The 14031-nt window shown below is 38.5% G+C and overlaps 2 protein-coding genes and 2 non-coding genes across 8 annotated transcripts; 1 reads left to right on the top strand and 3 right to left on the bottom strand.

Annotated features, from left to right (window-relative positions):
• Positions 1-273: 273 nt before the first annotated feature.
• LOC112454910 (endoplasmin) lies at positions 274-3960 on the bottom strand. The gene is made up of 4 exons (XM_025016543.1): positions 3786-3960; positions 3610-3690; positions 2591-3197; positions 274-2442 (listed from the first exon to the last, which is right to left on the bottom strand). Exons 1-4 carry the CDS (start codon positions 3829-3831, stop codon positions 786-788), a joined length of 2391 nt encoding a protein of 796 aa, XP_024872311.1. The 5' UTR covers positions 3832-3960; the 3' UTR covers positions 274-785.
• Positions 3961-4420: 460 nt separating this feature from the next.
• On the top strand, positions 4421-12371 carry LOC112454911 (calcyphosin-like protein). 5 transcript variants are annotated; one of them, XM_025016548.1, is made up of 5 exons: positions 4421-4487; positions 9613-9769; positions 10542-10719; positions 10945-11154; positions 11536-12371. In XM_025016548.1, the coding sequence occupies exons 2-5, from the start codon at positions 9615-9617 to the stop codon at positions 11635-11637; spliced, it is 645 nt and encodes a 214-aa protein (XP_024872316.1). In that variant the 5' UTR covers positions 4421-4487; positions 9613-9614; the 3' UTR covers positions 11638-12371. The 5 variants fall into 5 exon arrangements, with proteins under 5 accessions (XP_024872316.1, XP_024872312.1, XP_024872315.1 ...); XM_025016544.1 differs by lacking the exon at positions 4421-4487 and adding an exon at positions 4907-5062; XM_025016547.1 differs by lacking the exon at positions 4421-4487 and adding an exon at positions 7285-7443.
• Positions 12372-13342: 971 nt separating this feature from the next.
• Positions 13343-13413, bottom strand: Trnag-gcc. The gene has a single exon. It is a non-coding gene; the product is annotated as a tRNA-Gly (tRNA).
• Positions 13414-13736: 323 nt separating this feature from the next.
• On the bottom strand, positions 13737-13808 carry Trnad-guc. Its single transcript has one exon. It is a non-coding gene; the product is annotated as a tRNA-Asp (tRNA).
• Positions 13809-14031: the final 223 nt, after the last annotated feature.

Here is a 14031-nt window from a genome sequence, read left to right as displayed (position 1 = left end):
AATACATGGAATAGGACTCTCATCAATCTCTATAGAAATTCGATAAACGTCTGCATCATCTTTAATTATAATGCATAAACAGTACGTACGTTGTCATAAGCCTATATAAATATCTCAACCATCTTTTATTTAATCTTAATTTAGTCTTGAATTTTAAGATTTTTATATAACAAATGTATTAATAAATTTTCCTTTTCATTCTAGACATGATCTCGTAAAGCTAAATATATACGTACTTTTAGGTTTTAAATATTAATGAAATACACATCAAAATACAGTAGATATATATACTTAATTCTTTAATATAATTTTTATGTTTCATGTACAAATACATTCACACATATCACAAACATACCATACGTCAGTAACGTGTTCAGTCAATACTCTCTTCACGTTACTAAAAAGATATGGAAGATTGAAATGATAATATATATATATATATAATATATATTTAAATCTCTCGAAATCTACACGTTAACTGATATCGATGATAGACACACGTCGATGTCTGGGATGACAATGTTGCGACTACGGGCGTTTCATGTAGAAAAAGAATTTAAATACGTTTTACCTTTCCTTTTAACATTGACGATTTCGAAAATTTGCACGATATCAGATTGACGTAACGTACATATATCATCAAGTTGTACATATCTAACGTGTTTACAAACTCGGCGACACGGAAGGTCGCCGCTTAGGAGAGCTTAAGGTAACTATACATTGTATAGCTACGCTTCTAAAACACAAGTTTTTCGAATGTATCGCTGTATTATAACTCTCTTCTATTACAACTCCTCGTGGTTCTTGTGCTCCTCGTCTTCCTCCTCTTCTTCCTGTTTCTCGTCCTCGGCCGTGACATCCGACACCTTCTCGCTGCTTGCCGATTCATCGTCCTGCGCGTCCTCCTCCTCGGGTACCTCGTCCAAGGAGATGCCCAGGCTCCGCCTCATTAGCTGTTCCACGCTATCCGCGAAACTCGCGGTCTCCCGTAGCATGTATCCCGATCGCAAAGTTGCCGTACGGAACATCATCAGGGTGATGTCTTTGGCTGTCTGATCGGCCGAGTCAACCTCGACTCTGCGTAGCAGTTCTCTGACGAGTGGATGCCTCGGATTAATTTCCAAAATCTTCTTCTGATTTAAATAGTAGCTTTTCTGTGGATCATCGGTCTTTTGATGTGCGTTCGAGATCGCCAAACGTTCCATATTGCCGGTCCAGCCGTACATGCTGGCAACCAAGGCACAGGGCGAATCGGTCAGACGTTCGGACACTTGCGCCTTGCTGATATGATCCTTCAAGATGTCATTCAGCCATTTAACTAGAGGCTCAAACGTCGTCTTCACTTGCTCCATTCGTTCCTTCGCCCGTTCACCCTCGTCTAGCGTGAAACCCTCCTTTGCTACATTCTGGAACTTCTTACCATCGAACTCGGGCAATGACGAGATCGCGTACTCGTCCACCGCCTCTGTCAGATACAGCACCTCGTAGCCTTTCTTTTCCAGCCGTTCGACAAATGGCGATTTCTTCACTTCTTCCTCGGACGAACCGGCAATGTAGTAGATATGCTGCTGCGTGGGCTTCATGCGGGCGACATATTCGGGTAGAGAGGTCATTTCCGTCTGCGCCGACGAGTGGAATTGTAACATCTTGGACAGTCTAGCACGATTCTGAGCGTCCTCGATTATGCCTAGTTTGATATTTGTGCTAAATTCCTTCCAGAATTGCTGATAATCCTCTTTGGGCATCTTCTTGATCATGTCCAATACCTTCCTGATGAGCTTCTTCTTGATGATCTTGATCAACTTGTGTTGCTGAAGATTCTCGCGCGAAACATTGAGCGGTAGATCATCGCTGTCCACGATACCACGAATGAAGGACAGGTAATTTGGCATCATGTCGGTGAACTTGTCAGTGATGAAGACTCGCCTGACGTACAACTTGATATTGTCGGACTTGGTACCGTAACGATTAAAACTGTCGGTCGGTTGAACCTTCGGAATAAATAGAACGGACTTGAATGTGACTTCACCCTCCGCAACGAAATGTGTCTTTGCCAGAGGTTCCTGCGTATCTTTGGTGAGTGTTTTGTAGAATTCAATATATTCCTGTTGGTCAACTTCGTTTGGCTTTAGGGTCCAAATTGGTTTCGAATCGTTCAACAATTCCCAATCCCACACCGTTTTGTCGACTTTCTTAGGTTTCTTTTCATCCGCGTCCTCTTCCACTTTAGTGTCATCCTCCTCATCTTCCTTGTCCTCGGTATCATCTTTCTCCGCGTCCTTCTTCACAGGCTTATCTTCTTCCACTTCGTCCGCATCGACTTGGACAACTTTGCTGTTCCATAAATATATGGGGAAATTGATGAACTGCGAATATTTCTTCACCAAGTTTTTTATCGTATCTGGTTCTAGGAAGTCCAATGCTTCTTCCTTCAAATGTAAGCTGTAAAGTTATAAAAAAAAAAAAAAAAACGCAACATTAGAATATTCGTTCTACAACCTAGTAGAAAATAAAAATATATATTACGATTATGGCTGTAGAGAAACTTTCAAACTTGATAAATTTGCTTAAGAATACATGTACGACATACCTTACAGTCGTTCCTCTCTTTAACGTATCTCCCCGTGGATCTTCAACAATGCTATAGTTCGAGCTGTCAGATTCCCAAATGTACTGCTTATCCTTATTATGCTTGGTAGTAACGACAACGACATTCGCAACCAAGTACGCGGAATAAAAGCCCACGCCAAACTGGCCGATCATATCGTTCATGTCCTGAGTACTCGTGACTTCCTGCATTTTCCCCAGAAATTCAGCTGTGCCAGACTTTGCGATGGTCCCAAGGTTATTTACTAGATCTTGCTTTGTCATGCCGATACCGGAATCCATTATATGCAATACTTTATTCTCCTTGTCAGCTTTTATTCTGATAGCCAATTCAGAATTTGTTTCCAGGACGCTCTTATCTGTGAGCGACAGCAATCTGATTTTGTCCAGTGCGTCAGATGCGTTCGAGATCAATTCTCTGAGATAGATCTCTTTGTTGCGATAGAGGGAATTGATAATAAGTTTCATCATGCGATTGACCTCGGTCTGAAATGCAAATTTCTCGGCCTTTTCCCTTAATTCTTTTATCTGAGCAGGATTTAAACCATCGATCTTTATCGCTTCTTCTTCTCTTTGTATCGCTTCATGATCTGCGCAACAGAATTTAAATATTGAATGTGTAATGCAATAGTTTATATTCTTATAAATAATATGAAATGAAACTTATATACAAATGAGATAAGAAAAAGGACTTGATTCAACTTAATTTTTTAAGACAAAATCTTGTTAATGTACTCGACAAATTTATAATGATTATCCAACAGATTATACAAATTTCAGGTTAACTCAAGACGTGGACAAATCGTATTATACATGAAAGAAATTCTACTTTGGTGAAATAAACTTGTACTTTTCTAAATTCTATACAATAACGTTTGAATACGTTGGCTACATGTTGAATTCTAACGAACCCCTCCCACCTGTTACAACACTATTGTCAAAAATCATGAGAATAAGCGAATCGATTCTTTGTTCGCGGATTAAACTGTGTAAGGTAGCAACCTGTTCGCGATGCCTCACGGCTGGCGCCGAGATCATCCTCCACGGTGTTTTCCTCGAGCTCATCCTCGGCCCGGACGAATCCTAGGGAGCAAATAAACGCGTTAAATATCGAAGACACATTTTGTTCCAAAAGAGAACCGATCTCGTTGGTACTTCCAACGAGAGGCCCCGCTTACCCGCCAGCAAGAATAATCCTGCGATCAACAGGTAGAGTTTCCTCATCGTCGCCGCGGCGTGAAGGACTGTGAACGAGAAAGGGATTATCGACGACCTAGCAAATTCGCTCCACTTCCACTAGCAACTGGCACCTGGCACCTGGCACTAACGTACCGCTGTTTCTTCACCGACTGTCGCGGAACGGTCGCGACGGCGACGCGATATACACGAATACACGACGCCGGCGGGGCGGCTGTCCAATCGCGTCGGACCACGCAGCACGTGTCGGCCAATGACGCGCGGCGCCGCGCCGCGCGTGTCCGACGGCAGTCCCGTACAAATGGCGCCACGCGATTGGCTCTTGGCTCGGCTCGGCCGCGCACTCGCGCACATGTGCGCACATGTCGCCACATGTGTTTGTCTCTTATCCCGTTCTAGAAGATTCACTCGGAATCACTCGACTCGGCCGACTCGGCCCTCGGCCTCGGCCAGCCTCGGCGCTGCTCGACCAGCTCGACACCGGATGACCGGAGTACCGGAGTTACCGGAGTATCCGGATCCGGACTGTCCGGAGTACCGGAATACCGGACACGGCTACGTAGGTCGTAGGTTAGAGCGACGTATGTAGACGTATGATAATCGGAAATCAAATTATCAGTACGTGCTCGGCGAGCGGATGGTATGGAAAATGATACGTCGTGTCGGCTAAATTATAAATCGAAGTATGTATGTGTGTACATGACCCCAGCGCATGATACTATCGAAAACACGTCGTTGTCGGCTAAATATTATTGTCATGTTTGTCACATTGAGATAACGCGAAACAATTTTTTTCCAAACAAACATACATATTTATTTTGATTGTTCCGCTGCTCTTACAAATTACAAATAACTATTCTGCTAATGTATGCCGATTATCTGTTAATGTAACGTGATGATAAAGAATATATAGATAATAGAGAATCATTTATCGCTAAAAAGTTTTGCTTGATAAAACAGGAATGTCTTGTTATCATGTGTTAGAAAACTTGCAAGCAGCAAAGTAAGGACTATGACTATAATATATATAAAGACCATTTTTTCCATCAGTTTCGATTTTCGATACGTGTGGTTATAGTTAAAACATTGGCAAAACAGATTTCAACTTCTCTATCTTCTTTATCTTTAAATTCATTTCTTTCCTTAAATTCTTTCCTTTGAAATCAATTTTTTACTTGGAATATACCGGTAAACATGCAACAAAATCCCGCCAAACGGAACAACAAAGAAAGTTATAAGCGTACTCGTCTTAATAAAGGTAATATATGTTTTTAAAACTTTATTGAAAGACATATCACACAGAGTAGTACGCTTCATGATTTTCTGGGGAAAGAAAAGCATTTGAATGCTATTTTTTATAAGATATTTTGTGTAAGCACATCCAGCTATTTATAGCATATATTTATTGATTACAGCAACGTTTATCGATTAGAATACGGTCTATAAAAATGTTTACTGCGTTCAAGTTTAGTGTAATCTGTCTATTAATATTTTTTTTATTATTTCAGTGTCACAACGACACGGTTAAGATGAAATTTTATGAAAACAAAGAAGAACGTGAAATAAGAACTGGATGTACTTAATAGATTAATATAATGATTTAATTTTAATACTAATGATAAAAATATTAACATGGCGCAGACGCTATATTGTAAAATGACCTGCGTCTTTGAAAACAAAATAGCAGTAAACTGTATGTAGATTTTTATAGAAACCTTTATTTCTTATGTACGTATGTGCGTATAAGAAATAGATATTGATCTATTGGTTTATTAAGTACGTTCAACTCCTCTTTTGTGTTTCTTCTTTTTTTGAAACATATTTGCACGTTTCTCTTATTCTTAGCACATTTCAGCTTATAACTCTGCCTGCAAATGTCTGAAAGTGATGTCCGAAATAAGATGTCTCACTGCACGTAGAAACTTTATAATGATGTTCTTTCGACACGTTCGCACGAGACGGCATCGAAATTTTAAGACATTTTTGGGGGCATTTTCGAAGTGTCGCAATGTTCTTTGAAGCCACGGTATCAAATAAGAAAATAATTATCTTCCAGCTTGCAGTCGATAAAGTATCATAACTGATAATATTGTTCTTAAGAAATATAATTGTCTATTTTCACATAGCTGTAACTATACATTCGTCGTTTATATACAGTAACATTTACCGTTTGGCCGCCATGCACGTGTATCATTTTGTCATCTTGTGTCCTACTGCTAGTTATTGTTATAGTTTAAGCGCAAAAGTAAATAAATGTAAGAGTTCAAGAACGCGGAACACCCTACATAATACCACACGCGTATACCGCATCACCTAACACGCTAGCAACCGTGTTATCCAAGGGGCTCTAGGGCCGATTAAATATGTACAGTACGTTCTTTACTTCCCGGGCTTTCTACTACGATGCCGTTTGATCTGGGTCTATCGATGTAGAGTCCAAGTCCATTGATATCAATCTAGGTCTATCGAGACCAATATATAGAGGTCAAGGTAACATTACCGCGCTGAAATAAACAGTTGGCCGATAACCTAACGTCACGTATATAAACTTATGTAATATTATAATGTTATAATATTAAGCGTTAATATACATAAGTATATATTATTAATGTAATAACACATATATGTGTGTATTAATTTTTCAACGCGTGAAACTAGGAATTTATTTGTTTCAAATTTCATTATAATATCTATGGGCTTATGTTCCGCATTGCGAAACAAATAAAAACTAAAAGTAGCTGAAATGAAACACATAATACATCTTGATCGCGACTATATTTAACTTTCATAAATCGCGGAGCAATCGAGCGTCAAATGACAATGACGACGTGATCCCGCCGATTATTATTATTCTCTCGACCATATATGTATACATATGCGGACGACGATGACCTGAGCGTTCTCCAATACTCCAATATTCTTCTTCGACCTCGCCTGGCTCTCGCCCCTGGAGGAAACAATCGGCGATCGGCGATCGATCACGCAATCCAATCGCCATTGCAATCGGTCACGCTTGCGGCTCGCGGAGCGGATGCGATATCGCGATGGGCGTGTTGTGACAAATCGGTCGTTATGGATACATCGTGACGCTCCGGGCCGGGGACCCATCGGGGTATAGACTTTTCCCGTCCAGGGTGTGCACGCGTAATAATGTGTGTCGTCGCGCTATAGGATTCACGACGCGATCCGATCCGCTATGCCGAGGGACCGCCAACGCCACGCGCCACTCGCTTTCCGGTCCTCTTGGAAAAAACGTCGCGCTGCCACCGCCGCCGCCTCCTTCGCCTCCTTCGCCTCCTCTTGCGAAGAGTAAACCAAGTTCCTCCGGTTCTTCTGCCTCCTTCCGCTGCTGGTCTCGTGATCTCGGTGATCTCGTGAACCGTCTTCCATTGCACACACGCGCACGTGTCCTCCCGATCCTCCACCGCGTTCTCCATCGTGTGAGTGATGCCGCGCGAAACGCGGAAGGAAGAATGTTAACCGGACATTCTTGCGGATATTTATCTTTCCGTCGCGGATTTTCGTCGTGAGTTATTTACCCGAGCGAATCACAATTTTTCGCACGTAGTAACTTTTGCAAGAATATCGCAACGGACGTACGAGACCTTGCATTATCAGAAACGGAGAATAATATAGCAGGTATTTTGTTGTAGTTTTACGCAGCTATTTTGGGTAATATGTATAATAACGATAATTCTTAGCTATACTATATGTATATTATATGGTGTACGTGGAGAAAAGTATTGTTTCTCTCTCACGCAAACCTCCTGTCCGAACCAACGGATATGTAAAAACCTTTGCAATTTTTAAAAAACTAAAGTTTAAAGTTATAAAGTTTACGTAAATTTATTTATGTTCAATTTTAGGTCTAGTAATTTAACTTTCAAGGCAATACGAAAAATAATCGCTATACACTATTTTGGGTATTGATCGTACTGATGATTACAAAAGTAAAAAAATTTCTAAAAGAACGTACTAGTTTCTCTGTGCTTCACGTTATATCATACTTAATTTTTAAATGTAATCCTCTATTCATTAATGCAAACATCTTTCTTTCATTGTCAAGCACTGTCAAACATTATGTCAAGCATTGTCACACGATTAAGGCACGCTTTCAAAATGAATAATAAATACGTTCTATTCTGTTCTTTTTATATACTCTCTATTTCCGGATGAAATGCTATATATACATTCGCAAATATTCATAGCATACGTCATTCGCTCGCAAATATTTAATATCGCGACAACGGCGCTCTGGTTACCAACAAAACTCAAACAGAACAGAAAGTCATAACATCAAAATACCGTTAAATAGCGTTAAATAGCGTTAAAGTGATTTTTAATAATTATTTTGAAACGATTTTCTGTTTGGGAATGACAAGTATTTCTGCAGGCCACGACTTTGCGAGATGCAAAGTCGTGATCGTTACACGACGAGGCCCTTATTGTACTTTGTATGTCCGTATGCTATATGTAGAAAAACTTGTCACCGATATATTATCTACGATATTAACTTATATAACTTATCACTTTATTATCTAAACAACCGCGATTTTGATACCGGTCATACGTCTGAAATGGTAATATTAACAAAGCATAAAACTATTTTAGATTTTTTATATTGTATAACATCTGAGAGTATCTTTTGACAAGTTTTAATACATTATTTTGATAGCAATAATGTAATTCTCACAATATAATACGTACAAACTTTTTGAATATATTTGATATAAATGCCATGTTAAAACAATAAAAAATATCGGCAAGTTGTTTTTAATTTGATAAATTTCGTTTCTATGTATATATGTATATTCCGGGTATAGATTTCGTGTATTTTAGAATTTCGCAGATAAAAGTCGAGGGAGTGTTCAGCAACAACGACCGAGGCTTTTATGCGAACGAAGCTTTCAGAATAGAAGTGCCGGTGCGATTTGCAATCTCCCATTATTGCGAGCCAAGAGATATTTCACGAAATAATTAAAAACTATTAACGAGCGGTCGCTTTCACAGCTTTCACGTGGCGGTCGATGACGGGATACGTGAACGTCGATGTCGCGCAATGTAGAAAACTGATGTGCATTATCATCAAGTGACAAGCAACAGAGGCGGTTAATCAATAACCCACTTTTCATCTAGCTTTGTGCGCATGATAGTGAAAAACCTTATCATTGTATCTCACTACATATAAGCAAAATTGTAGCTTTGTTCGTTAGGTATTCAACACGTATTCAATGTTTCTCATCGATCTTCCATACTTAAGTAAATACATAGATGTACGATGTACGTTCCTTTATTTTGGATCGCTTTTTTTTTCATGGTGTTAGATTTGTTTCGTTTGTCACTTGATTTGTCACGTGAAAGAAAACCTGCATGTGGTCATATTTTTCAAATCTTTGAAAAGGTACTTTTAGTACATATTCTCTTCATATATTAAACGTACAAAATATATTCAGTTCTTAACATTTTTAACAGGTTTTTTTTTTTATAACTGATAGACAACATCGAGTCTTCCATTAGAACTCATTAAAAAATCTTAAACTTCCTTATAAATATAAAAGTTTGTAAAGACTAACCAGCGAAAAAAATCTGTAAAAATTCACGTGCTGACATTATTTATAAAAAAAGCTTATGTTTTATGCACGTCTTAACATTTCTGATTCTTTTTAAAACATCCTCAATATGCCCAGTTTTGGAATGTAAATACGCGTGGCTCGCTCTCGTTCTTTCTCTCTCCTTCTCTTTTTTTTCTACGTATCGCACCTGACTCATACTCATCACGTGAGCGAATGACGTTTTTCCCTTTCCCAGCGATGTTCAGCTTGAGGCCACGGAGTGCTACGACGCGACAGGAGATTGAAATGATCAACAAGGCCCAGCGGGCCATACACACCACCACGGATTCCATTGAGAAGTTGCGTCTACTTTGCCTGGCTAGGGGTGCCAATGGCATTCTTGGTTTGGGTAGGTGAGTCTCGAAAAAGCACCCCTTTACATTGCTATTAAGTAAATCTATACGAAATCATAGAGCTATTTATCGTTAAAACTATTTATTCGTACGTTCCTCTTAACTAGGTCATGTCTGAATCATTCTTTTTTCATTATTTTTCTCATATAATTGGCTACATTTTAATCGGTATTTCTTTCTAAATAAACTTACTGCATTTCGAGTAGGATTTGAAAAAAAAAAAATCAGTATTTTTACAACTTTGATCATTCGTAATAATATAATAAAAATATAATTTGTACGTGGCATACGTGTGCTCACTCAAGAGAGATTGTTATTTAAGAAAGGATGTCGATTTTTTTATACATTTTAAAACATTAATCCCAAGTTTAAGGAATAACGATAGATTTTACGTAGAAGCTAAACTGCAATAATTTCAATAGAATGCATTTAAATTTAAACGATGTGCCGCTAACAAGGTGAAATGCAAAAAAAAAAATGCGAAGAAAGCAAAGCTCGCGTTATATTAGTTACGCGAGATAAGAGAGATAAAAGAGATGTATAGAACGAAATCAAAAGTGGATGGGCAAAATTTAATGTTACGTATTCGCGAATAAGATTCAGTGTCACAGATGTGTGCGTGCAATGATGATACGGTTTTCACCTGATTCACACGTGAATCAGTCTCAACCTTGCCTTGCCTCGACCTTTGTGTGTGTCGTCACGTACGTCGCGTAACGATATTGCTGACAATGAGACATCTGAATCCCCCGCATTATTTGTATTTTTTCAGGGTATTCCGTCGTATGGACGAGGATGGCAACAACAAGCTAAATCTCGAGGAGTTTAAAACGGGTTTAGAGGAAACTGGAATGGAAATTTCCGACGATGAAATTAATGAAATTTTTCAGAAATTCGACACCGACGAGGATGGAAATATTAGCGTCGATGAGTTTCTTGTCGGCATAAGAGTGAGTTCGCTTATATATACTCTTTAATTTTACTTGATTATAAATACTTCGGGCAAGAATCGTCTACGTGTACTTACATTTAGAAACGTTTAATGCGTCATTCAAGCAAAGAATCGTTTTTAAAAATTGTCGATTTTAACATGTGCGGATGAGCAATAAAATATGTAATACGTGTGGATGTAGCATAATCATAGAACGTAATTAAGGTAATAAAATAATTTTTAGCCACTGATGTGTCAAAGCCGAAGAGACGTGGTAGAGCAAGCGTTTCAGAAATTGGACAAAACCGGCGACGGGCGGATCACCATCGACGATCTACGAACGGTTTACAACGTGAAATGTCATCCGCGTTATATCAGCGGTGAGGAAAGCGAAGAGAGTATTTTAAATAAGTTTCTCTCGAATTTCGAGGTCGGGGGCAATGTCGACGGTGTCGTAAGTGGTTTTATGATGTTTTATGATGTTTCTCACATATATTAAGTTCGCACAAATAAACGTGCTCGACAAACCGTGTATTAAAATTTTGCCTACGTGCGTCTATCGAACACGCTTAAATCAAGTTTGATGCCTTATAAATATTTTAGTTAACAGCCTTAGCCAATAATGCGAAGGATTAATAACGTGTGCCAACGTGATCAGCGTTTAGAAATTGAATTAATATGCAATGTTCTCTTAATTCTTTAAGTGCTCCATTTTCTAATTCATTATATTCATCATTAGATATATATTTCATACTTTTTATCGTAAAAATATTAAAAAATTATTTTATCCCCAGACAATTTGCTTACCGTTATTGTTCTTTTTTTCTCTTTACAGGTAACGGAGGAAGAATTTATGAATTATTACAGCGCTATGAGCGCGAGTATAGATAACGATGCGTATTTCGACTTGATGGTGCGCAACGCTTATAAGCTGTGAATCTTGATCTCTCTATTTGCATTTCGCGAGATAACACGCCGCTGCATCTGTCTATTTCACTGGCGGTCGTCGAGCGCATTAACAACCATAAAGTTGCTATTCCGCTAAACTAATGTATAATAAATGAATATCGTTGTTACGTTATCAGAAATGACCTTAGTTTCTCGTTAGATTCGCACTCGTATTTTCGCAATCCAGCAAAAACATGTTATACTATGTTCAATATTAATGCGCGCGAGTCGTCCGCGAGTATACCGATGATCAAATTTATAAAACTGACTCTATGTATTTCATTAATCGTTAACCCACCGGAATATTCTCGATCAAGAAGAAGAAAAAAAAAGTGCGTGGAAATCGACCTTGGGAGACTTGTTAAAAATTAATCTGATACCCTCGCTAATTTTTGTTCTCTTGTCGAGCTACTTGGTCGCCGGACAACCGCGCGATAACTCCTTCACTTTTGAACTATGAAAAGTTTGCATATGTATGACAAACTTGCGCAAACAAAAGCGAGATATGTGTGTCTGACAATCTTTTTCTTCTTCTTCCTTGACGCGCTTTATTAGCTATTTATAAAACAAGTTGGTTATAGGGACCACGTCTGCAGCGCAAAGCGCGGTGGATGCGCACCGCATGACCGCACACGGCGCACACTCGCGTCTTTTTAAGCATCCCTCTTTGTAATCCTACTTTTTATTTATTCTTCTGCGAATAAATTATATGCGATTATGAAACGGATTGACTTTTTACGCGCTTAAACTCCCTGCGGTTTCGATGTAACTGGATTCAAGATGAAGCGTTATATTCATCCGATTGGTTTTAATTTAATTTGTAGGTGCAATAAAAGTAAAATGTAAAACAAGAACTAGAAATAAACGCATTAGTTTTTGTAACAAATATGGGTGCCTTTTTGGAAGGAAAAATAGCAAAGTACGATATCTATCTAATCAAGAATTAAATTACGTTAATGAAAAGTAATTATCTGTGACTAAGAGCATATCGAGTGGTAAAAACAGGGTAGGGCTGTGCACGTAATAGTGCAGATAAGCTCAACGCTCTTCTGGGAATGAGAGCGACGCTTCCGTGAAATTCGTTCCGCTAAGCAAAATTCTCGAAATTAACATCGAAGCGAAAGTAATGTCTGTAAAAAAAAAGACATAATGTGAATACGGTATACATGTATGTATATGCAGTATATATTTATTCTTTCTTGCCAATAAAATTATTATTATTTTTTCTTAATAAAATAAATTTCTTCATCACTTTATTTGTATATGATATGGGTTCGTTTGAAACCGAAGTTTAAATGTGCGAACGTGTACTGCAAAAAGCACACACAATCTTTGCTATATACCCACGGTATCAATAACAATAAGCACGCGCGAGACCTGGTTTACGATCGTTACGTAATCAACGACTATAGCTGCTACAATAAAATATACCTTTGAGGACTGCTCTTCGGAGGACGCCCTGCAAAGATAACGATATATTTTCTCAACAGAAACTTAAAGTATTTTAATCCCTGCAATTACTTAAATTTACAGATACAATAAATCAGAGAAAATGTATCTCTTATGTGGCACGTACACGAGGCGAAAAGTCCACAACTATTATGAAGTATATTGAATTAAATAACATTTGCAGAGCGTTATTTAACAATTAATAGTGCGCGATACAAAAAAAAGTAACAGCATGAAAAAAAAATTGCATCGGCCGGGAATCGAACCCGGGCCGCCCGCGTGGCAGGCGAGCATTCTACCACTGAACCACCGATGCGCGATGTAGAATCTTACTCAACATGCATAAGAAGTAGTAGCATAAACTAGATTTTCAAATTTACCACATATATGCTTATAATATTGTACTTACCATTTTATAACTTTTACAATCTGTATCGCGACTAACAGTTCGCTCTAAAACATCCTCTGTCTGAACCTGCTAACGTACCTATAATATGTCTATATATAATCAAAAGATAAAAATATCAGAACTAGAAATGACTCTAAATTTCTAGAATAAAAATTTTATAATACACGTATAGCGATCTTTATTCATTATATGTATTAAAATTACACGTGTTAATTTGAAAAAAAAAAATCCTCCCCGGCGGGGAATCGAACCCCGGTCTCCCGCGTGACAGGCGGGGATACTGACCACTATACTACCGAGGACTTGACGTTAACGTACCTACACGTTGTGATACATATGGGACGAAAATCGAGCGCTCGCAAAATAAACAAAACTTGATTAATTTTATCAAATGCTAAATTTACATTGATATCATTCGATAAATTTAACATGCGGATATATATTTACGGGGAACTCCTACAGCGATTATGGTGAGATATCCGCCGCGGTCAGCAACGAAATTTCGTAATCGTAGTTCGTACATCG

This window comes from Temnothorax curvispinosus, unplaced genomic scaffold (assembly GCF_003070985.1).
Source record: "Temnothorax curvispinosus isolate PA1 unplaced genomic scaffold, ASM307098v1 QBEX01005549.1, whole genome shotgun sequence".
Classification (NCBI taxonomy): Eukaryota; Metazoa; Arthropoda; class Insecta; order Hymenoptera; family Formicidae; genus Temnothorax; species Temnothorax curvispinosus.
This window is presented reverse-complemented; position numbering and strand designations above follow the sequence as displayed.

Coding starts and splice junctions, on each gene's coding strand:
- LOC112454910 (XM_025016543.1), bottom strand. CDS start 3,831: ATGAGGAAACTCTACCTGTTGATCGCAGGATTATTCTTGCTGGCGG. Junction 3,198..3,609: donor CCGTGAGGCATCGCGAACAG/GTTGCTACCTTA, acceptor TCTGTTGCGCAG/ATCATGAAGCGATACAAAGA. Junction 2,443..2,590: donor AAGAGAGGAACGACTGTAAG/GTATGTCGTACA, acceptor ATAACTTTACAG/CTTACATTTGAAGGAAGAAG.
- LOC112454911 (XM_025016544.1), top strand. CDS start 4,999: ATGCAACAAAATCCCGCCAAACGGAACAACAAAGAAAGTTATAAGCGT. Junction 5,063..9,612: donor GCGTACTCGTCTTAATAAAG/GTAATATATGTT, acceptor TCCCTTTCCCAG/CGATGTTCAGCTTGAGGCCA. Junction 10,720..10,944: donor AGTTTCTTGTCGGCATAAGA/GTGAGTTCGCTT, acceptor AATAATTTTTAG/CCACTGATGTGTCAAAGCCG.